Below are 22,835 nucleotides of genomic sequence, written 5' to 3'. Positions count from 1 at the left end.
GCTAAAGCTAATGTAGCTACGCAAAGTATGTAGCAAAGGAGCTTACGTTGCTGCTACATCAGCTTAGATCTATCTATGTTGGTTATGTAGCTTTGTTAGCTACACAGCTAGGTTATCTATGTACCTACATCATCTGCATATCTAAGTAATGTATGTTACTCCCCCAGCTAACAAGGTTACATGAGCTACATTTAGCACACATGAGTTTAAGTGAAGGTGGGCTTAAGCGAATGTAGCTAAAGCTTACATTAGATATAAGGACAACATAGCTTAGTTGCTTACATAGCTGCATTGTGAGCTTTGCTTTAGTTACATTGATTATATATCTACATAGCCACATAGCTACATATTCTACCTAGCTTTTTTTAATCTATGTAGCTTATGCAGCTAAGGGAGTTACATTAGCTACATTTAGTGTATGTGAGCAATAGCAAATGTGAGATTTTGTAAATGTACCTAAAGCTAATGTAGCTATGTATAGAATGTAGCTATATAGCTACATAGCTTATGTAGCTGCTTTGTGAGCTTAGCTTTAATGGCATAGGCTGTTTGGCTAGGTTAATTTCAGAGCTATGTTATCTACGTAGCTATGCTATCTACATAGCTTATGCAGCTAAGGGAGCTACATTAGCTACATTTAGCATACATGAGCTTTAGCAAATAGGAGATGTAGCAAATGTAGCTAAAGCTACGAGTGCACAGCTTTTAGGGTTTTTTTTGCTTCATAAATTCATGCCCAATTTTATTAAAGATAAATAAATACCAGCTTTGAGAGAGATAAATTACAGGTATAAAACTTGTAGTTAAAATATCTGATTTATTAAATTGCTTATGCACCAATAGGGAATTATGAGCTTTTTTATTTTTCCAGCTCATTCCTCCTTTTCTGTTCAAATCTGCTTTAAATAAAACCAGATGGCAAAGTCATAAATGCCAGACTTACTTTATGAGTTTCTTACAACACTAAATTAGATCTTGTTCACCCATTAGTCAGACCCATTTGTGGTAAACCATGTTTCATTTTATCTGATTGCTTATTATCTCCTCATAAAAGCAGTTTAAACACTCTTTCAGTCTTTGTGTACGGCCTTTTGGATGCTTTTGTGCGTGAAAGTCGCTCTACAAATAAACCTCTCTCACCCTGCTGACGCTCAATGAAACCTTTTCATTCAGAAAACCACAAACTGCAGCACAGCCTCGAGTAAACTGTGAGCTGTGAGACGTAACCACAGCTGCAGAATAACTCTGACTCAACATGAGCTGCTGCTTCACTGCCCGCTGTTATTAGGAATGCTTTCAAAATAAATGACCGAGAAATGTCCTCAACATGCCTGACTTTGTAACTTCTCTGTTATGTAATTTAAATGATGTAAGTCTGCAAATGTTTGGGTATACTCGTGGTAAAAGGATTTCTGAATTTTCTTGGTCAAGTGTCTAAAAATATTAGTTATTATGTTTTTTTACTATGTGCTACAGATTAAGAGGTCCATTTTCGCTGGGCTTTGTCTTGTGGAGACCTGTGTGGATATCTAGCACTTTTTCCGGTGTGTATGTGTGGATGTCTCAATTTAGAAACCTCTCTGTTGCTCCAATTGTCATTCGTACCTCTCAAAGGACGTCTTGGGTATACTGGTTTGTCACTGGAACCATAACAACTTCATAAGTCTAGATTTTGTATAAAACTTCAAATTTGCTGTTTTCCGCTTCAGCTTGTTCAACCTCATGTCCCTATCCACCATACCACTGATGTACTGACGTAAGGTCAGCATATTGTGCCACTTCCTCTTTGTGTTTTTGTGACTTTTCTGAGTGTCCATCATAGCGCTGAACGACCTCCTGTTCAATTCTTTAATCTCTGTACTTCTGATCACAACTGCTTTATAGCTGTTGTGCGCTTACACGTACGTGTAGTTAACAACAAGCACCCTCATGGTTTAGCAGCTTTTCTCCAAGCCTCCCTTTCTGCTTATACCGCAACTTAGCCTAGCTTAGCCTCGGCTGCGCTGCCTCTTCTCCATAGACTGTAGAAAGAATTGGACAAACCCGGTGTGATGTCAGTCGTCTGCTTACAATAGGCGGACTCAAACGGCACTTCAAGCCAATCCGTGGAGGCTTCCATATTGAAATCCCGGTCTCAACCGAACTTTGGATCAACCCAACGGCTCGCCCACTAAGCGCAACTTCCTGTCAGCCTGCTAGCTAAAATTCTGGTTGACAGAAACGGAGCCTCTGCCTGCCGAGCTATCTGTCAATCAAATGAGATGCACCAATCAGCTTTCATATAATCCAAACGATCGTGGTACAAAAAAATTCACCCCCCATACAGTGGGAGCACAATAAGATAGTAGCTAATGAGACACGTTAGTGTCAAAACCGGCTGTTTCACACGTGTCCAGACGGGATGTCCGGTGTTCCTGCTGACAGCCTCAAGTGGACACTCGCGGTATAGCAATTTTTTGCACTTCAGCATTGGCTTCATTTTTCAAGATCGGAGGTTGCCGCTTGCTCTTCTTAGAGTGCCAGATGTTCCGTTTTTCCCTGTCCTCCTCTACTGATAATGGTACCTGTGTTACATGTAGTTTATTTGTAGCTCTGGAGGACAGAGTAACTTTTTTGGGAAATGTGGCTCCACACCACTGCATCCATACCTTTATTCTCAGCTCTAGCTAGCCAGGCCCCTGTAGCCGAGGCTAGCATAGCCCCCCTGCAGGTCCCAAGGGGTGCAGGCGGTGGAGGGCTGCAGGGTGAGTGGATGGGTGACACATAGATAGATAGATAGATAGATAGATAGATAGATAGATAGATAGATAGACTTCTATACAGACATTAAAAAGTTTCACAAGTATTCAGAGTACAAAAATGAACAGGAGGTCGTTCATGATGGACTCACAGAGTCACAAAGTCACAAAAATAGCAACAGCACAAAGAGGAAGTGGCGCAATAAGCTGACCTTATGTCAGCAGTATGGTGAATAGGGACATGAGGTTGAACAAAATGAAGCAGAAAAACAGCAAATTTGAAGTTTTACACAAAATCTAGACATATTAATGAAGTTGCTTTGATTCCAGTCTCAAACCAGTATACCCAAGAAGTCCTCTGAGAGGTATGAATGACAATTGGAGTAACAGTGAGGTTTGCAAATTGAGATATCCATACATAAATACAGATAGCCCTCCAATTATAGTAGTAAGATTTCCACACCATTTGTATTTGTGTAGCCATTAGTGCATCCATCTAGGCTTCACTCAGTTGCAACTTTTTCCAATTGAATTTTCCAATAATTCAAATATTATCCAATATCTAAATATTATCTATCTTATTTTGGGCTGCTCAGTAAAAAAATTTTTTTTAACAAATTTGTCACCTAACATCCCTGGACCAGGCTGGAAAAATTCTGTTTATTTCATATGTAGTTCAGTTGTAAAACAGCTGTTTCCCAAAGTATGCTCAGTTTCTGTGGGTGTTGCTTCAATTAAAATGATATGAATGCTTTGTGCCATTGGGACCAAATTTGGTGGAAAAATCTACATCAGATGTCTTAGTGACCATACCGGATTTGGTTGAATATGGCCAAGAGGTGGCATAACAGCAGCATCATTTATCTTATCCCTTTTGCATGTAAAATTTTTAACAATTTGATTTTTATCCAAATCCAATTTTGATTCCATTTTGGCTGCTTCATCTACAACATGAAGCAGTTAAGATAAAATTAGAAACATAGCGTCCATGGTTAAGCTAGAAAAACATACAAGTCTTATAGTTTGATATTCAATACATTCATGCTACAAAAGGCCCTAAAAGTAAACCCAATTGCTTTGACCAGGGCTTATATTACAAAAACTGGTATTCCTCCAGAACACCTCATGCAACGGGGACCAGAACTGGTGGAGAAATGCGGATATGATGTCAGAGTAGCTATGACAAGTTTTGTGTGGCATCATGTGGCACAGTGCATTGTATGGCACTGTCAAGTTACATGGCATCAACCAGATCATACTGCATTTTATAGCATTGCATCATATGGCATAGCATCATACCATGCAGCCATGTGCACCATATCGTACAAACTTTACCCTTTCTACACTCCCAATAATGGTTTTCATAGGGACCCAATTTTTAAGTTTCCATAGTAATTCAAAGTTAATATCATGATCATTACTGTCTGTAAAACACAGAAAAATCAGCAAATACCCTGGGGTTCATAGAGTTCATCTGTGAGTTCTATGCCCCCCTCCTGTGTAGATTTAGCTCAGTGTAATGGAAACATGGTCATTGTTGGAGCTGATAATAAAGGCTGAGGCCTAACTGTCCCTGATGGAGCCCACAGCTGTTTCCATCAGCAGTCTGACGTGTTAAAGACGAAGCCTTAAAATAGAGCACACGCAGCATGGAGTCTGCAGAAGGAACAATAGTGGACTTCATGGATTCACAGGTTAGCTCTAAATGTGGAAATGACGCCTTCTTATCTCGCACATCGTTCATGTTTTATTCAACAAATAGGAAACTCGTAAATGGCATCCATTTCCCATGACCATTTGTAACCTCAAATCCCTGAAATTCACCTTTTTCCATCAGAGGACAGCAGTGATGCTGTCATAGTGAGAGAGTGGTGTACTTTATGAGCAAACAAATGGATTGTAATGACAGCAGAGCTCCGTGTGCAGACCTGAACCAGACCATGACCATTAGAAGAGCAGACCTGCATCCGCTCACCTTCCTCTGTCTGCATGTGACCGATCACACGTCACACTGTAGCTCAGTCTCAAATGTAGGGCATGATTTTATAAAACAATATCTCCAGTTTCCACCTGCATCATGGAGAGTTTTTGGTAAAAACCTCACTGATTTATGGAAACAAAGAATGCATGCAAATCAAAAATATCAGCTGGAGTTGGGCCAAAGCTTCATCTAAATAAGGGCTTCTTCTGTAGTTGTGCTTAATCCATAATCTAACAAAAGTTTAAGTAATGTGTCATATTACTTGATTGGTTTTAATACTTATAGTCTCCCATCACCAAAACTGCCTATCTTTGGTTTACATTCTGATGTCTACAGCTGAGAGCAGCTCTGTGTCTGTACTAAAGTGTGATTTCATATGCTAGAGGTGCCCCAACCATGGCCCAGAGGCCAACTGTGGCCTGCCAGGTCAGGTTAGGAGTGGGCACAAATGCTGATGGCACCTAGCTGGGTCTAACCTTGGCCTTGTTCTGAGAAAGAGGAAAACAGTGGCCTATTTCCCCTGAAGGTGGCTGATCTGTTTCCTTGTCTACTAAACACAGTAGGATGAGGACGCCCCCATGTGGTGGAATACAAGAACAACATCTAAAACGTGGTTGATTATTGTTTGATAAATATTAAGTCAGAGTTAATGAACCTGAGACATCATCTTCCATAACCCTAGATTGTAACATCTTTTATTTTGTATGATTGTTTTAGTTCCTGTAATCTGGACTAGTTTTAGTGATTTGTAGGCCTGAGGCAAAGACCAGTATGCAGGCCTGCCCACAGATTTGACTGGACTCAGTTGTAATTTACCGATCGTATTAAAACCTGTGTTAATCGATAGCACTGGAGCTAGCACAAAGAGTCCAACTATTATTGGGTTCTGATGTTCAAATCATTAGTTTGAGCCACTTTAAACCACTTTTCCTGACCATTTTTGCCAATATTTGTAACTTTCTTCAATTTTGCACACATTTTGTCCATTTCTGTCTTGTTACCCATCTTGAGTTCTCAACACCAGTTTTTGTTCACATTTAAACCCCCTTTAATCACTTCTGCTACATTGTTTTACTTTTATCGTATTTTTGTCACTTTCTGCCTATTTTTACCACCTCCTTTTCAATTTTGGCCAATTTGACAACAACTTTAACCCCCCCCCCCCCAAAAAAGTCTGCTATTTTAAGCCATTTCTGCCACCTTTGTCCCATTTCTTGCCACTTTCTGCCTCTCTTACCCAATTTTTGCCATTTGAATCAAATTTTTGCATCTTTAGACCCATTTCTGCTACTTTTAAATCCAATTCCACCACCTTTTCCTGCCATTTCTACCATATTTTAGCAATTCTAACACTTTCTGTTTCTGCCTCTGTTAACCTGTTATTGCCTCTATAAAGCCCCTTACATCATTTTTTATGCCAATTTTAACCAGTTTCAGTTTGTAATGTCCATTTTTTCCCACTTCTAGGACATTTTTTGCCAGTTTCTGCCAGTTTCTTTTTACCTGTTACTTGCCACATTAAAACTCATTTTGCTACCTTTAAAATCCAGTTTCACCAGTTTTCACCTTTTTTTTATTTTTGCATCGTTTTAATCCCATTTTTGCCTTTTTCCTCATTGTTGGCTATTTTGCGCCACTTTTTTTTTTTTTTTTTTTTAACTTTTATCCCATTTTCATGCTAATTTTAAACACATTTCACTATTTGACTGGCCAGTTTTTTCCACTTTTGACCCATTTTTGCCACTGTCCATTTATCTTTTATGCCTTGGTTATCCAATTTGTAACACATTTTTGCCACCATTCATAAATTTCTACCCCTTTTGAAATTCCATCACACCACATTCCCCACCCAATTTTTGCCACATTTGACCCATTTTAATTGTTTTTTAAGGTTATGTACTACGGGACAAACGAATAAAAAAAATATTTGTTGCTTTGTTAAAAATAGTCAGTAAAAATAAAATAGGGTTATCATTAGATTTTTGGAGAGTACTTAGATTTGGGGGGACTGCGGAAAAAGACATTTATTTTGATCCACTGATGGCATATAACTCCAAGACCTTTTTTATCAGATGTAGACCTATTGATCTGTATATTTAGGAGCATAGTTCTTCAGTTATGGTCCAGATCTGGAGGAATAAATTCTGTAGTTTGTTAAAAATGTGTATTGTGACCACCCTCTGTAGGTTGAAACGGTCTACTGCAACTGAATATTAAAAAAAATGTAGGCTATTACTGAGCTTTTGCTCTGCAAGAAATGTGGTGCCAAGTTTTGTCACCAGAGAGATTAACAGTTAAAGACCTACTTCTTCCATGACCGGTGCTCATCCCACAAACACATGCTCCTCACAAATGTGGCTCCATTTAAAATGGAAATGAACAGGCTTCCAATGATATGTGTTGCAAAGAGCATAGTTAAAACAAAGAAATAGTCTACCAAACACAAATGTCCTTACCTTTTGTGCTAGGTTTAGTAGCAGCAGAATGTGGACGTATTGTGGATATTGTAGTTCTGTTGTCTGACACGGCAAATAAACCAGATTTTCCTTAAAACAATGTTGATAACCTATTTATTGTCTTCACAAGCTCTACTCTGTACCACCTCTGTTACAATGTAACCTCCTTTTTGCAACAAGTGACTAAAAAGTATTGATAGTGGTATCAATAAGGACTCAGATTAAGCAGCATCAATAAGGGAATCCACAAGAAAAAAAAATCCCTTAATGCACTATACTGTACATCATGCTTTTTATTCATTAGCCTAAAAATCTGCCTTAAATGGCCAGTTCGTGATCAATCGGGGGATCTTTAGTTCCAGTGTTACAGAAATAAAAGGAAAGGTGAGCAAACCCTGATCCACGCAGACCAAATACAGACTGACCTCAACTTTAAACCACTGAATGCTAAAGAGGAGATAAAGCAGTCGATGTTTCCCAGGGAGTTTAATTCTTTTATTAGAATCTCAACAATCTTCTAATGACAGGAAATGATAAAACCAGACGGTGTTTTTTTCTACAGAGGAATATCTGCTGTCTGACCGACAGTTCCGGCGTCTCCTCGCTCGTTTTAAATATACATGAGAAGAAGCAGCTCGGAGGAGGAGCCGACAACATAAATATAGAAAACTGTTGTGTGCGCTGTGGAGGAGCTCTGAGGGGGCGGAGACTCAGTGGAGGATGATGAAGAGGAAGGGGCACGGTTTACTCTGTGAGGCCCAGCTTCTTCTTCAGGGACTCGGGCATCTCGGGGGGAGGGGGGCGGGGCAGGCGGAAGTAGACCTTGACGGAGTCGTAGATGAACCACTGCAGGGCGGTCAGAGTACCGATCATGATGATACGGGCGACCAGACCCTTCCACACTCCTGGACGACAAAGACACAAAAACAGAGCACAGGTGAGGACTTGTGTACTGCTGACAAAGCAAGACTTGACCAAACCTGACCAAACACATCAGGCTGCTGAACATCAGATTAATAAGAGCCTTATGGCTTTATAAAATATACAATTATAAATAAATGACAGTTTAAATATTCAAACATCCATGTCCATCCCTACCGGTCACAATAAAGTAGTTTAAGAATCTGAGCGGAGTATAAATTATGGTGTTGAATTACAGATCTATAAATATTATCCATCTTGTAGAACTTTAAGTACTTGTTAAAAAATGAATATATTATTAGATAGCAGCCACATAAAGGTCTTGAACATTTGCAGGTTTCCTAGACACTTTACATTTAAAACATTTTTTAAAGACCTTTCTGAGACCTGAAATAAAAAAATGTATACATTTTGTGTGGAAAACAGTTAAAAACAAGAAAGGTCTGAGACTTCTCATAACACCTGACCAGGATGGAATTTTTTCAGATTTAATGATAAACATTATAAGCTTTAGAGTAATTATGCCTAATGGACTTCATGTACCTTTTCTTTAAATATCTTTATTTTTTTTAAATAGAAGTTTCACCAAAATATCCCTACATGAATCCATACCGAATGATGAATTTAACCAATTCAGGTAATCAGTGGTAATACCCAGGCCCTAGATCTGAGGGTGTAGTGACTTGTTTACAACAAAGACCTTCGCCTTCAGCAAATTTTCTGTAGATTTGACCAGTTGTACAATACTGCTTATGTCGTATTAGTTTCATTTAAATCAAAAGTATGATGCATGAGCATGCACATCGAATCAGATCACATCTTTTAGCACCCATGTGAACAGCAAAGTTTAAATCTCCATCAGAAAAAAAATTAATTGTATTGTGAGAAAATTGCTTTTGTAACTGCAGCTACTGAACTCCCTTAAGTTTGGAGAATCTTTATGAAACAATATCTGGTGGAAATTCAGTTAAAAATACAGAATTATCAATAACAAAATAAAACTACTCCCTTTATAAAGCTTATACTTCAGATAGCTTAAATTTGTGATTTTCAACATGGTCACTTTAAATCAGTAGTTTCATGTACAACAGAGAAGTCAGTTTACTGCTGTACAGTGAATAGAAAGCCTATAGTCACATATCTGGTGGTACGTTGGAGATTTGTTTTACTGCACTAAAATGCTGATGCGTTTACCTGAGATAATCATTTCTCTAAAACCTAACAGGCCATGGCGATAAATATCAATTCAATATAGAAAATGAGGGTGATTGCTCTACAAAGAGGGAAAAGATGCAGAAATGAGGGGGAAAGAGACCTTTAAACCCTTACTGTATAGCCATCACGTTTCTACCACCGTTTCTCATCTAATGAGTCTGTCTTTGTGATTGAAGACATTTCTCCTCCTTTCTTAAACTATTTCACCAATACCTCTTTAAAAGGGAAGGCTCCTTTCTGACAAACTACATACAGGCAGAGCTGCTGTGAATGCTGTGTATGGGCATTAAAGGAAAAAAAGAATGATGTTGATGGAACAACAGAATTTGGCTAGAAAACAAAGATTGGATCAAAACATGTCTTAGTCAAAGTACACTAAAATTTTAAGACCTCTCACAGGTATAAATCAGACTGTTTAGGGCTTGTTATGGCCTTAAATTTTACAAGTCTTTAAAATTTTAAGACTTTAAGGACCTGAAAAACCCTGATTTGGCCAACTTTATCCCATTCGCAGAACGATCCTCTACACAGAAATATCAGACAATTGTCCTTTCTATTGTCCAACATACTGGCTCAAAAGTGTGAGGCACCTCCCACTAATAGTCAAAAGATTTAACTTGTTGCATGAGGAACTTTTTGACAGCACTCTAAATGCTGATCTAATCACACAAGACTGCCTGCAGGGACATAAGCATAAATGTCCGTCCCCCAGACTCGCAGCACTGGGGTCTCCCAGTCAGTTCAACAGGGTTGCCAGTGCTGCAGGTGGGCTGGGGCGACAGGTGGACTGTTCTCACACGCCAATGACTCAAGCACCTCTGACCGTACAGCCACAAAGCTGCTGAGAGCACAGCGCCCTCCAGAGGTGGATCTAAGGAGCGTGTTGACTGATAACAGACTGTGGATGTGTGTAGACATTTTAATATAGATCAGGGTTTATTTATGAACAAGGTAGATACAGACCTTTAGGACCCAGCCTCTTCAGGACCTGGGCTGCAGTGCTGCCCTTCTCTTTGTTCAGCACAGAGACCACGGAGTCAGCGGGGTGAGACACGACAGCACAGAACACACCAGCTGGATAGAGGAAAGGAAAATGTCAGGAGACAATCCTGAAAAAGTGCTCAAAATTAAACAGAAACACTTCCTTGAAGTGTTAAAGAAATAAAGTAGGAGTAGTACAGGGCTAAATCTTCACTGCTCTGAAGTTTAAAGAACAAGGATGAACAAAGGTTAAACTTCAGCTGAGGTAAGTCTGCTCTGCTCAAAACTAGACAAACTCAGGGCTCATTCTCATTTACAGGAAAAGAATCCACTGTGCTAGACTAGAGACTAAAGAAGTCCTGATGCAAGATCTGCTCTTCTCAGAGCTGAAACTCAGAAGATAGGGATTTTGTTTGTAAATTTTAAATGCTGCCTCTGGAAAGGTATCATCTCAGCAAATTTGATGCTTTTTGATTGACTGGAACTGTAATGAGCATGTGCAGAAGGCCTCAGTTTTCAGGAGCACTGCACATTGCCAGTTTCATAGACCGTTTTCTAGGCTTTGCACAGTGACATCTGCAGTGTCTAAAACTGCAAAGGAGAAGCCAAAATGCAACAGAAGGTAACCATTTTCTGCTGAAATCCTCATGTATTCTAAATTTTTATATATTGCCCTGCTTCAACTTTGTATCAGTATTTTCAATCCCAGCTAATTGAAACCTCATTACTACAAAATATGTGACTTAATGCAAAAATTACATTCAAAAATGGAGAAAAAGGCAAAAGTTCAAGACTGTATTTGTTTGTTTTCAATGCTGAAGGAACTACACATCCCTTGAGTCACTGCAATTCCTTTCAATCATTGCAAAGGTAGGCTTTTTAATCCATACATCGATGTTTCTTTGCCATTTATTGTTACAATAGTTCATATTATTAAAAGTACTGTGAAATATTAAGATTGTGTTTATATTAGGTGTATGACAGCATTTATTGTCATCAACAGCTGGCATTTGTCAGTGTCGCAATCAATAGCAAGCTCCATGATTTAGAGACGTCGATGTGACATGAGGATCAAGGGAAGTGTAGTTATTTTCCCCCGCCATGTTTTTCTCCAAAAGAAATTTATATCATACAAATATGGGTCTTCTTCATGGGCATAAACTACCGTTTCACACTCTGGTAGCTTGTGGTTTGTCCATTTTGGATGGTTATCATCATGGCAAATAAAATCTACTATAGAGGAAATTAACAGGATCCTCACCTTTGAGCTCCGTAAGGTGAAGCATTTGACTGCATGTGTACATTCTACTAACATGTATGGCCAATATTAGGGATGCACAACTTACAGGTGTCAATATCAGCCTAACCCATTCAGTATTTGTGCATTTATAATCACCGAAGAGTTAAAATTCTATAAACTGACTCATTTGCTGATTATCTGCAAAGCCATTCCATTGTTCTGCATGTCACTACAGAGCAGTTTGTGAAGATATAAAACAATCCTGGTAACAAATGTAAATACTGTCATGTTCAGGATTTACTCACCAATGTAACCAGCCACGAAGGTGACTACCAGCTGCTCAGGTTTGCTGCACTCACTGCGAGGTTTGGGAACGACATACTTATAGAGCATCTCCACGGTGCGCTCAAAGCAGGCAAACTTCATCATGGTGTAAGGGATCTGCCTCATCCACAGAGGGACCACACCCTTATAGAAACTGGAGAACAAAAGGGGCAGGACCAGAAACGCAACATCAACACGAATACAATCACATTTATCACTGATGGCCATAGAATTACTTTTTAAATTAGGGATGCAAGATATCAAGACCTGCAGATATGAACATTTCTGCCAGGGAATTAATCGGCCTTACACACCAACAGAATGCCATTACCAATAAGTCCAAGATCAGATCCCCCTTTAATTTGCAAACTAATTCTTGTTTTTAACGAAAGTGAATATATGACTGTCGGTATGGTATCTGCTCCAAAAGATTTGGAAATGTTAGCAAAAATCCAGCATCATGCATCCCTACTTCACACATTTTAACATCTTAGCTTTGACTTTTCTTGTTTTTTGTCCGTCCCCCAGACTCGCAGCACTGGGGTCTCCCAGTCAGTTCAACAGGGTTGCCAGTGCTGCAGGTGGGCTGGGGCGACAGGTGGACTGTTCTCACACGCCAATGACTCAAGCACCTCTGACCGTACAGCCACAAAGCTGCTGAGAGCACAGCGCCCTCCAGAGGTGGATCTAAGGAGCGTGTTGTTGATAAAGCTACCTGTCATTTTAAAATGAAAGATGGTGAGAGGAAAGACGTGCACACTTACGCCCAGATCCCTTCCTCGGCGTACATCTTGGGGGCGGCCTCCCTGAGGGTGTTGGCGTAGCCTGGCTGGGTCTGGATACGGACCTTGGCAGCCTCCATGGGAGCCAGAGCGATGTCGGCGAAGAACTCTGCGCTAGCTGAGGCGGCGAGGTACAACGATGTCCTCCATAGGTAAGTGTTTTCCTGCAAGACGGGGAAAAAAAAACACCCATCAGATACGTACAAATACAGCTCAGATATAATTTTGCCCTTACAGGTACACCTGTACGTAATAACGAAGCCTCTGGAAATATCAATAAATCAGCTTTGGGACAAACATTACATGTTTGTGAATATTGGTTTGTTTAAATTCAGAGAACTTTGGATGGAATAGTGACCCAGAATCAAAGTTAAACCAAACCCGAGACACTTAAAGATCTAAACCCCAGTTATCTGGCAGCAAACTTAAAAACAAAAAAAAGTTTCAGCATAGAAAAATCCAACATTTCTCTCCTTTGAGTTTTTCATCTCGGCACTCACCTCTCCCAGCAGGTCGCTGTAGAAGATCTTGAACACCTCATAGAAGCCAAACTTGCAGAGTCCCTGCATGGAGTATCCGATGAAGGTGGGGGCCCAGCCCTTCGCCAGTCCTCTCATACCATCTTCCCTCACAGTCACTGCGAAGCCGTTTCCGATGCTCTTGTATTTATCTGGGTTCACCTGAACAGGTGAAACAACAGCGTGAGTAAGCATGATAACAGATGACTTGCAGCTCTGAGTTCTGCTGTTCTGGGCTGATATTTAGAAAATTATCAGATATTTAGCCACAAATATAGATGTTTTTATCTAGGTCTACGTGTTTTAGCACATATGGGAGTAGAACCAGAAACTACTTTGCTTTATGGACTAAAATTTAAATATTTTTACCATTTTAAGACTGCAAAATATGATTTAACTGACATTTAAACCTTATTTAGTGATATCTGGATGGGAAATTTTTTTCAGGCCATTTTAAAAACGCTAAATTTAAGATATTTAAACAAAGAAACCAAACTTTTACAAGACAACAGAGCAATTCAGGCTTTGACCACATGCATACAGATATTTTCAAGGACCCCTTCCCCAGATTCTAATTCTAAGACAAGAGTAAAGAAAACCTTTCAGAAGCACTTTGTCCTTAAGATAAAAGAACCCTTCACCAATCAAGTCTATCACTAAATCATTGAATCTGATACTTAAGAGCAGATTTTTAAGCATGAGTTAAAAACCCTTAAACTTTTTAAATTTTCCCATTTACCTTTAAAATGTTGGGGACATATAGCAGAATGCAGTTCTGTGTCAACCATGTTTTACTACTGCAGACAACCACGAGTGAGACTGCCCCTCCTTTCCTGTTTTTTAAGTTGCACATGACATCATTTCAATGATGTTTAATTTTCCTTTACCTAACAGTCTTTTAACCAAACCCACCTTGAACACATCATTATAGACCAATCATATCACCTTGTTTGGTCAGCTGTTTTTTCTCCTGCCAGTTTTAACTAGGACTTCATTAGTGAACTGGATTAGAAAAACCGTTAAGGTTTGTATTTGTAGAGAAGGCTGATAAATAAAAATGCCCAATGTTCAGCATGATAGTGTCAGCAGGTGCGTAAAAATTCTGCTGATATTTACAGCAAATATATCAGGAGCTCAAACCAGCAGTAAAAATCATATCTGCCTTAAATGTAGGCAAAAAACCACAACGGCAGCATCAGGTATAAGTGGCTGTCTAGGGCCCTTCACACTCAGGGGGGTCCACTGTGAGGCCTGAACATTTTAAATGAAGCCCAAAACATAAAAACGACCACCAGACTGTCTTCCTCCCTGCTCCTCTCTCACTTCTGCTCAACTCAGCTCCACTTTGTACTCGAGAATGTTTGCGTTATTTACAATTAAAAAGGTGTGTATTTACTGGTAATGGCTAAGAGGAGTCTAGACATATCAGCACATATCTGCAAAAATCTAAAACCGTTCATCCCTAATAATAAACAAAGATTCATGGAGAAGTGGTGGGATTAAATCAGTGCATACTTCTTCCAGCTTTTGTTTTAGATATGCAAAAGTGAACCATGAGTATTTAATAAACTTATCCCACGTTATGCTTTCTATTTCCCCTTCTACAAATGAAAAATTCTAATTCAGTTGAATCGTATATTAATATTATAACCGTGGCTGCTTTGAGAAACTGGGGACAAGCTGACAGTCAAAGATGCTGCCTTTTTAACTGCATTTATGCTTCTTAAGCACTTCGGCAGTTCAACTGTCTGATATAATTACACCACGGCTGACACACAGTGCTTCTCTCAGCTACAGGTATCAATTCTGATGCACCTGCCACATATTTAATGAAAATGATCTGATAGCGTTTGCTGATCAACTGGGGCATCCTTTAACCTTGCAAAGCAGATGGATCTGTCAGTTTTCGCATTTCTGGCTGGCGAGTCTATCTTGCAAAGCACCCATCTGAAGCGTTTTGGCCCGGTGAGAAAGTGACAGGACGAATCAGCGACAAGGGGCAGTACTTTTGGGCGCGGCAGAGTCAGGGCATAAGCAAACAGCAGTTCTTTAAAAGAAGAACAAAGAACGGCAGAGTTGTTTTCTATTCAAAAACGACAAAAGTCGGGTGACATGTCTATAGTCGCCATGGTTCGCGTTACGCTGTTTTATGGAGTACATTCTTCGGTAGCGGCTACGACGTCATGTGTTTGTTGCTCCTATTAGCCTGTAAAGGTGTGACAGACAGAACGTTCATCCAATCACCCTCTGAGGTTTTTTTTTCTCCAAAGGCTCTGCCCTTTCCCAAACGCTGTCCATCAGTGGTTTTCCAGTTGTCAGGTTAGGCAGCCTTAGTTTCACTGTTCAATCACATAAATGCTTCAAGGTTTCAGACAACTGCTGATGGAACCTGCAACTTTTTTTTTTAATAACTGTGCCAAAAATACTTGATTACAAAGTAATACTCTCTGGATCAATGCAAATGTATTTCATAAGTATTTCTGCCAAACCTTCTCCAAATAGCCTCACACCTATGTGGTAAGTTTTAGCTACACTCCTGCAACACCAACAAGACACAGCAACAAAGGGCACGTGCAAACACATCAGATGAACTCATAGACTACTTTTCATGTCCGCACAGATAAACGTGGTCATAAGAAGGTCTCCACCCTCAGCTTAGTCATGTTTTTCTCCTTAACTCCTGCTGCGTGAGCTTAAAGATATCTGTGTACATGTGGACAAAGTGCAGGTGTTTAAAAACTTAAACACCGTTGATACTTCTGAGTCCTGCTCCTTCATTAGATTTGGTTCTCCCAGGCTGCAGGAGATGCCTCCTACTTGTCACTAAGCGTTTTAAGCTTCCATACAAACCTGCAGACGGCACTTGACAAGGTCGAGGGGCACCACTGCTGTGTGTGTGATGCCGCAGCTCAGGATACCCCCAAAGCCGCACAGGGCATAGTACTTAGAGGAGCCAAACTCGCAGCTCTCTGTGGTAGGAGGGACACACAAACATGCAACATGCAGCGTGACATGCACACAAGACAATAATCAACACCACAGCAGAGACACATGATGGACAAGTCCTCACTGTGGGAGGAAAACCTCCGTGTTTCTTAGATATCAGAAATAAATACAGTTAAAGGACTCTTCCATTATTGATGCTCTGCCACTAACATGCCACCATCATTAGGATAAAACACCAAAGGATGATCAATCATTGTACACATGATTTCAAAAGGACATTTAAAAATACCACAGTGATGTCTTACAAGTTTTAGTGCTGATAAAAAAAAAAAAAAAAAACAACCTTACATCAGTATGCCAAAAGTTTTCTAATAACTTGCACATGTTATATGGACGTACTGATTCGGTTTAAAATTGATATAAGCCGTCATCAAACACTGATCAATAATATGACATGAACTGGTATCTGCAGCTAATGTTCATCTGTTGTGTCAGATCAATTTAACACCTACATTTGGTGTACCTAACTGCCGATTCTTTTTTTTCCCCCAGGAAACTTAGTGGACAACTTTAACCCATTTTTGTGGTCAAATATGTTTGCATACTACGAGTCTTATGTGTAATAAAGTGAAACATTGGACAGGCTTAACTGTCAGCCCGCTTTCTTAGCTTGCAACCACGGAGTTTAAATATATTTCAATTATCTTTTTAAGTTGTAGGACAATTCAATGTCCCTTGTAAGCCATTAGCCATGTCTTTCAGACCAAATGATTAATTTCATATTACAGATTTTAGTTGCAGCTCATCTTGCAGCCCTTAAAGGGCTACCAAAGAGCCTTTAAGACCCAGTAGTAGCATATGCACCGTGAGGGACCCCAGAATGCTTTGCAAGAAGCTTGTGGCCTGAACCAGAAAGGCACCTTGTAAGGTCAGCTTCCTTCATGCACACTTAAGAATTTTAAATGTTTATCTATTGTTTCTTTAGTGATTCAAGACGTTTTACTGTCCTTAAACAACTCTGGCTCGCTTCAATTTTTATCTTTAAAACTAAATTTTGGATTTCAGGTCAAGAATTTGATGCATATTCCCAGCAGAACCATGCAAGCAGCTTGAGCCAGGAGGCCACTTTTTAACAGCTTTTCTACCACATAATGTGATATTCATTCATGGGAGAACAGTGTGTTCTGTTAAATTCAACAAACACCCTTTAGAGTGCAGTTTTTTTCTATTGATCTCCCATTTCCCCAATGGGAGATCAATAGAGCTCATTTTAAACGGAAAGAATTATCAAATTACCACCTCTACTCTGATTAATCAGGAGGAAAAACATTGCAAAACGTCACTGTGGTGCAACAAATTTGTGAATTAAATCATAAAAACGCCCATGTTTGAGGTCACAGATCATCAGGATAAAAGCATGTTTCATGTTTTAAACTCATACATTATTCCTTCATTAATCAAAACATTCTGTCTGTTATTCTGAAGAAACTTTCACCTGGAAATTAAAGATTTATCAGTTTTATAAACAATCAACGTCATGTATGTCGTATACCTCTGGTCAGACTGTCCTTAGAGACTGAAACATGTGCTGGTGTCTGACATAACACGTTAAACATTCAGGACATTTTCTCCTTCCCGTCCCACTCTGCTGACCTTCACAAACACCAGTCCTCTACTGTGACCGGGTAGGGGGCTGGGCCGGGGGCGGCGGCAATATGGGCAGAAACAATTTAACACACAGGAACACCGGTGTAGTCATGCAGCCATGTTATGATCACTCCAACACATTAGAATCATGTGAATTAATGACTTCACAATGGGGCTGATACTGTTTCTTCCATGCAGATTTAAAAGAAAAAAACACGAGGGTTATGGTTGGATGAGACGTAACGGTAAAATACGACACCGATCCTCGGGACAGACCTGCATTCTGCATTTGACCAGATCGAGGGGAACGACGGCTGTGTGCGTGGTGCCACAGCTCAGAATCCCACCGAATCCACACAGGATGAAATACTTCTGAGAGCCGAACTCACAACTGTCTCCCTCTGAAGAAAAACAGTGAAACAGCTCTGAGCTTAGAGAGGAGATCATGGTTTGGATGCCTCGATCATCTGCTGAACACTTAAACGAACTCAACTTATCCAACACGTTACCTTCAGATGTCTGACATTCTGAAACCTATACAACCCCGTCTTGCCCTTGAGCAATAAACAAGTGGTTTGACCTGCCTTTCTGCAACTGTTTAGTCTATAAACAAAGCCAAATAAAGCCGGATGAAATCCCTTTGGTCTTCACTTCTAAGCTAGGTTGTCAAAATCCACAATACTTGAATACTTTTTCAGTACCGCAGGGTTTAATGGGATTGAATCTCATTGACCATAGAATGGTAAAGTGAGATCTTCATTCATATATCTATCCAAAAACTATAGCAGGAATCAAGGAGAGAGCAGCATTTGGATTTCAAGTTGCACTGATAATTTTTACAAGCTGACCATGTGTGGGAGTTTTCCTGCATTTTTGGGGGGCATCAAAACATAAAAATACTCACAACTGATTGAGTAGGATGTCTATTTTTATTACCCTGGGACTGGACAGGTATCGGTGTCAATATTGAAGCATAATTCCTGGTTGGGGGTGCACAATATCTGCAGATATTCACTTAAACGGTTCATTAGCGATACTGGCATGAATTGTCATGTCTGCCAGTATATTAGCAGTGAATATCTACAGAATGTGTTCATAAATTTGAGCAGCTTTTACACAATCTACAGACCTACTATGGCTGAAACCTGCTTCTTTATATCCTCATTTTTTGTACTTTAAAGTGTGTATTAGGACGAATGCTGGTCTATGAGCTGAGGAACCATGGCTTAAAAAATGGTTGGCTTGTGGCACTGAAGAGTGAGGCTTTGTGATAGGTTAAATCTGATACAAGAGAGAAATATAATTCTAAATGTATGTATATTAGTATCGGCTTCAAAGATTTTAGAAACATAATCAGCAAAAATTAAATAGAATGCATCCCTAATTCTGCTATTATGATGCTCCACTAAGTAAAACAGAAAATTAAATGACAAATTGTACAAACAAATTGTGCAGTGTGGTAATTTAGCACGTTAAAGTGAAAGACTGCCTTGTTGGGTTGTCACAGTCCAACATTTAAGCATCAGTCTGATTTGAGTAAATAAAATTTATTGGTACTGATACCCATTTGACACCATGCTAATGATACCCAAAGGCACACTAAAGATGTGTGTTTGGTATCACATTAATGTTTTAGATCAGGGCGTCATAAGGCCCAGCCAATGAGCAGGATTCATCAAGCCTGCGACAGGATTCCTACACACTTTTAAAACCAGAACCGACAAAAATAAATCACTTTTACGCAGAAAATGTCAAAAAAGAAAGGCATGCAAGATTTTTCATTACATCAGACCAAGTCCGAATTCTGTGATTTGTTACGATTTGTTGAAAATGTCAAATGGTGAAGGACTAAGACATTTTTTGGACATGCACCCAAATTTAATGGCATTTTAAATCCATTTATTCTATCAATATACTGTATATCAATATTTGTAATACACACACCTGAGCAAATTTGCTAAGCTGATCTTTACCACGCAGAGAATAATATCTTAACATTCAATATTTATATTTTGCTGGGAACCAAAGACTCTAATGTTATAGATTCTTATGACTTAAATTTTAATGTTACAAACCCAATGGAAATTTTTTCAAGGATCTGCAGGAACCCTGTGCAAGATGTTCAGAGATGGCATATTCTGGCAAAAAAATCATTTGTCATGATTTTTTTTTTTACTTAAGTACAATCTGAGTAAAATACATGCACAAATTTAAAAGACGGACAATACATTTTTGACTAGTGATCTGGCTGATTAAATAAAAGCCACAATGGTACCATACGAGCAGCAGTTAAAAGTCTTTAAAAAGCTAGAAATCCCATTAATAGCTGCAAATCTTCAAACACTTGGTACTTTCTAATATTTTTCAATTTCCAAGACAAGAGACTGTAATGATTCAAAAGCTGTGGCATTGCAAAAATATGCAAGTATCAACAATTATTGACAACCTTGGTATAGCAAACAGACTTGTTCTGCCAAGAAGGTCAACAAGGTTACTGTCTGGACCTGAATCTGACCTTTACAGACATTTGACCCCGAGCAGAATGGACATTAAAGTTATTTAGGGTTCAGTTTTTACTGCCCCATCATATTTCATTTAAGCTGGGACAATTTGTTCCCTTCTAGCCAGGGATCATGTGCACTTTAACATTTGGAAATGGTTGTGCAACGTCATTACAGATCCTCCACCAGCACTGTCTCTTTTATACTAAAGATCTTGGAGAACTTAAGTGCGACAAGACGAAACTAGTTTGCTGCAACGTGAAGGAAAGATCCACTTTGTCCTTCCTTGTCCTCCACAGGCACCTTGTCTGCAGCAGAGGCCTGGCAGCTGATAACTTAAAAACACCGTAAAAACAGTCCCTCGTCACCGATAAAAGTGATAAACTAGGAGGCATAACTCTAAAAAGGGCGACTCTGCTTCCCGATAAATCTATCTGATGACTTACGCAATAAGCAAAGGCATTCCTGTGCTAATCTGCTCGGCTAGGCTAAAGTAGCCAGCTAGCTCTGTTAGCCAGCTGCGGATGGTTACCTTCAGATACGGCGGCTGCCGCCAGGTTGCGGCTCCTCTGCCCATGGAGGCTCTGTTGGGGTTCCTCCACCTTCTGGAGGCTGAACAGGGGAGCGCTGAACGGGTTGGCCCGAGCCAGCTGTGTAAGAGCGGTCGGGTACATGGTGGTGTCCTGCCTTCTGGCCGAGCTGCAATGAGCAACAAGTTAGCTTCTCGTTAGCTAGGCTAGCTGCTAACATAGACCCGCCCACACCGGCTCATACACGCGCACACTGCTCACAGTCGAGTGTCCTGTCACGTGCAGGTTAGCGCAGTCTGATTCAAGTAAAACTCGGAAAAACTGCTTTCATGTAGTAAACAAAAATTAGAAATTTGAGTTTTAGGCAAAGAGAGCCAAGTAAAACGGCCTATTTCCTTTACTACGCATTTAATTTCATTAGCTTTTATCGCTTTACCGCTATAAACTGTAAAAACTGTGGTAAAATGCCTCCTTCTTATGCAAAATTGCACCAACATACATTATCTTGTCCACCTCATGCTCACATTATTGCATAATTTCAACTTCTTGATCATGCCCTTTCCGCATCCTTGCAATTATACCATTAAAACAACCACATGGCATTTTTATCTACAGATAATAGACACAGATTAAGGCACAGGTTCATATACTTGTCCCAGTTAAGACAATTAAATGAGAATGAAAGAAGAAATAAATCAAGTAACATTAAATAACTCAAAGTTAAATGACTTTCTTCTAGTTTATATCCTTCTATAATATCCATGTGTCCTTGATTTATGTTTGTCACGGCTTGGGACCTTTCATTATTTACTATCACGATCAAACAAGACACAAAAGGGAATGACATTTCAAATAAACGCTACAAAAATGAATCAAAGAGCGCATATCCTTATGATCTTAATGAAGGCAAGTTTCCCAAAGCTTTTACACTACCCAAAGTTAATATGCATTTTCATTTAACCGCCTTTTTATTGCTGTATTTTAAATAATTATACTCCTTATATCGCAGAAGTCACTAGAAACTCGTTCGAAAATATGAATTCCGAGCATCTGGGCAGATCTTGAATGTAGCATTTCTCTGACGTTTTAATGACCGTGAGGAAACGGTTAGCTTATTGAAGGACTAAACTACCACTCTCACTAATTCATCGTTATTTATACATCAGCTGAACCAGACAGATGTTCATATCTTGCAATGTCAACCTCAAAAAACTATCGCCTTTACGTTAATGTGATTTAAAAATGCCTTTTCTGACTATCTGATTGCAGCGATGCTACATAATGAATGCTAAGCTAAGTTGACCGCTCCAAGGTGGAAGGTCTCCGTTTAACCGAATAACAGAAGAAACAGGACAAAGCGGCTCAAAGACGCAACGATTCAATACAGAAACATACCTTACACGAAGCAAAGTTTCTAAAATAGTACAATAGTAGTATTTTTAAGGACAAATTGACTCACTCTCTTAGTATTGTAAGATGGCGCCTCCGCTTGGCTACGACCGGCTCCTCGGAGAGGCCGAATGACCTCGCGGTAAATCGAGTTGTCCTTTCGTGACGTCACCGGGAAGCAGGGGCGCAGTTTTGCGCTCTCTGACCAATGAGAACGGAGCTGTGAAGCTGTCAATTAAAACTCATTGTCCAATCAGAAAATGGCCTACCAAAATAAGGCGGTGCTTGTGGAAACTAGTGGATCAATCAATTGTATATTTCTTCCTTCATTAAAAGCATTTATATCAACATATGTGTTCCTTATAAACAACATTAAAAATGCGAATCACTGTGTGGAAGTGAGTGATCTTTTAATGACAAACTTGATTTAGAAACACTAATTAGATTAACTGATGGTAGCCGATTCTATTTCTGTCCAGTAATGCTGGACAGTGAAGCCCCCCTCTGGAGAGGACAACAGAGATGGTTCTAACACCTGGCTACACCTGAGGACTGCATGTATCCATTAGCATACACAGGTGCATCTAAAAAGAAAAAACATCATTGAATATTCATTTCCAACTGTAATTTCATAAAAAGTGAAACCTCCACACATGCACAACACTC

General features: G+C 39.6%; 1 protein-coding gene and 2 non-coding genes across 4 annotated transcripts; all 3 read right to left on the bottom strand.

Moving 5' to 3' along the window:
* Positions 1-7,648: 7,648 nt before the first annotated feature.
* On the bottom strand, positions 7,649-22,375 carry slc25a3a (solute carrier family 25 member 3a). 2 transcript variants are annotated; one of them, XM_041780471.1, is made up of 8 exons: positions 22,240-22,375; positions 20,783-20,949; positions 18,026-18,150; positions 13,139-13,318; positions 12,621-12,802; positions 11,838-12,010; positions 10,275-10,385; positions 7,649-8,080 (listed from the first exon to the last, which is right to left on the bottom strand). In XM_041780471.1, exons 2-8 carry the CDS (start codon positions 20,922-20,924, stop codon positions 7,920-7,922), a joined length of 1,074 nt encoding a protein of 357 aa, XP_041636405.1. In that variant the 5' UTR covers positions 20,925-20,949; positions 22,240-22,375; the 3' UTR covers positions 7,649-7,919. The 2 variants fall into 2 exon arrangements, with proteins under 2 accessions (XP_041636405.1, XP_041636406.1); XM_041780472.1 differs by lacking the exon at positions 18,026-18,150 and adding an exon at positions 16,007-16,125.
* LOC121505841 lies at positions 10,008-10,196 on the bottom strand. The gene has a single exon (XR_005991590.1). It is a non-coding gene; the product is annotated as a small nucleolar RNA SNORA53 (small nucleolar RNA).
* On the bottom strand, positions 12,369-12,557 carry LOC121505837. Its single transcript, XR_005991587.1, has one exon. It is a non-coding gene; the product is annotated as a small nucleolar RNA SNORA53 (small nucleolar RNA).
* Positions 22,376-22,835: the final 460 nt, after the last annotated feature.

Source organism: Cheilinus undulatus, linkage group 23, assembly GCF_018320785.1.
Source record: "Cheilinus undulatus linkage group 23, ASM1832078v1, whole genome shotgun sequence".
Taxonomy (NCBI): Eukaryota; Metazoa; Chordata; class Actinopteri; order Labriformes; family Labridae; genus Cheilinus; species Cheilinus undulatus.
This window is presented reverse-complemented; position numbering and strand designations above follow the sequence as displayed.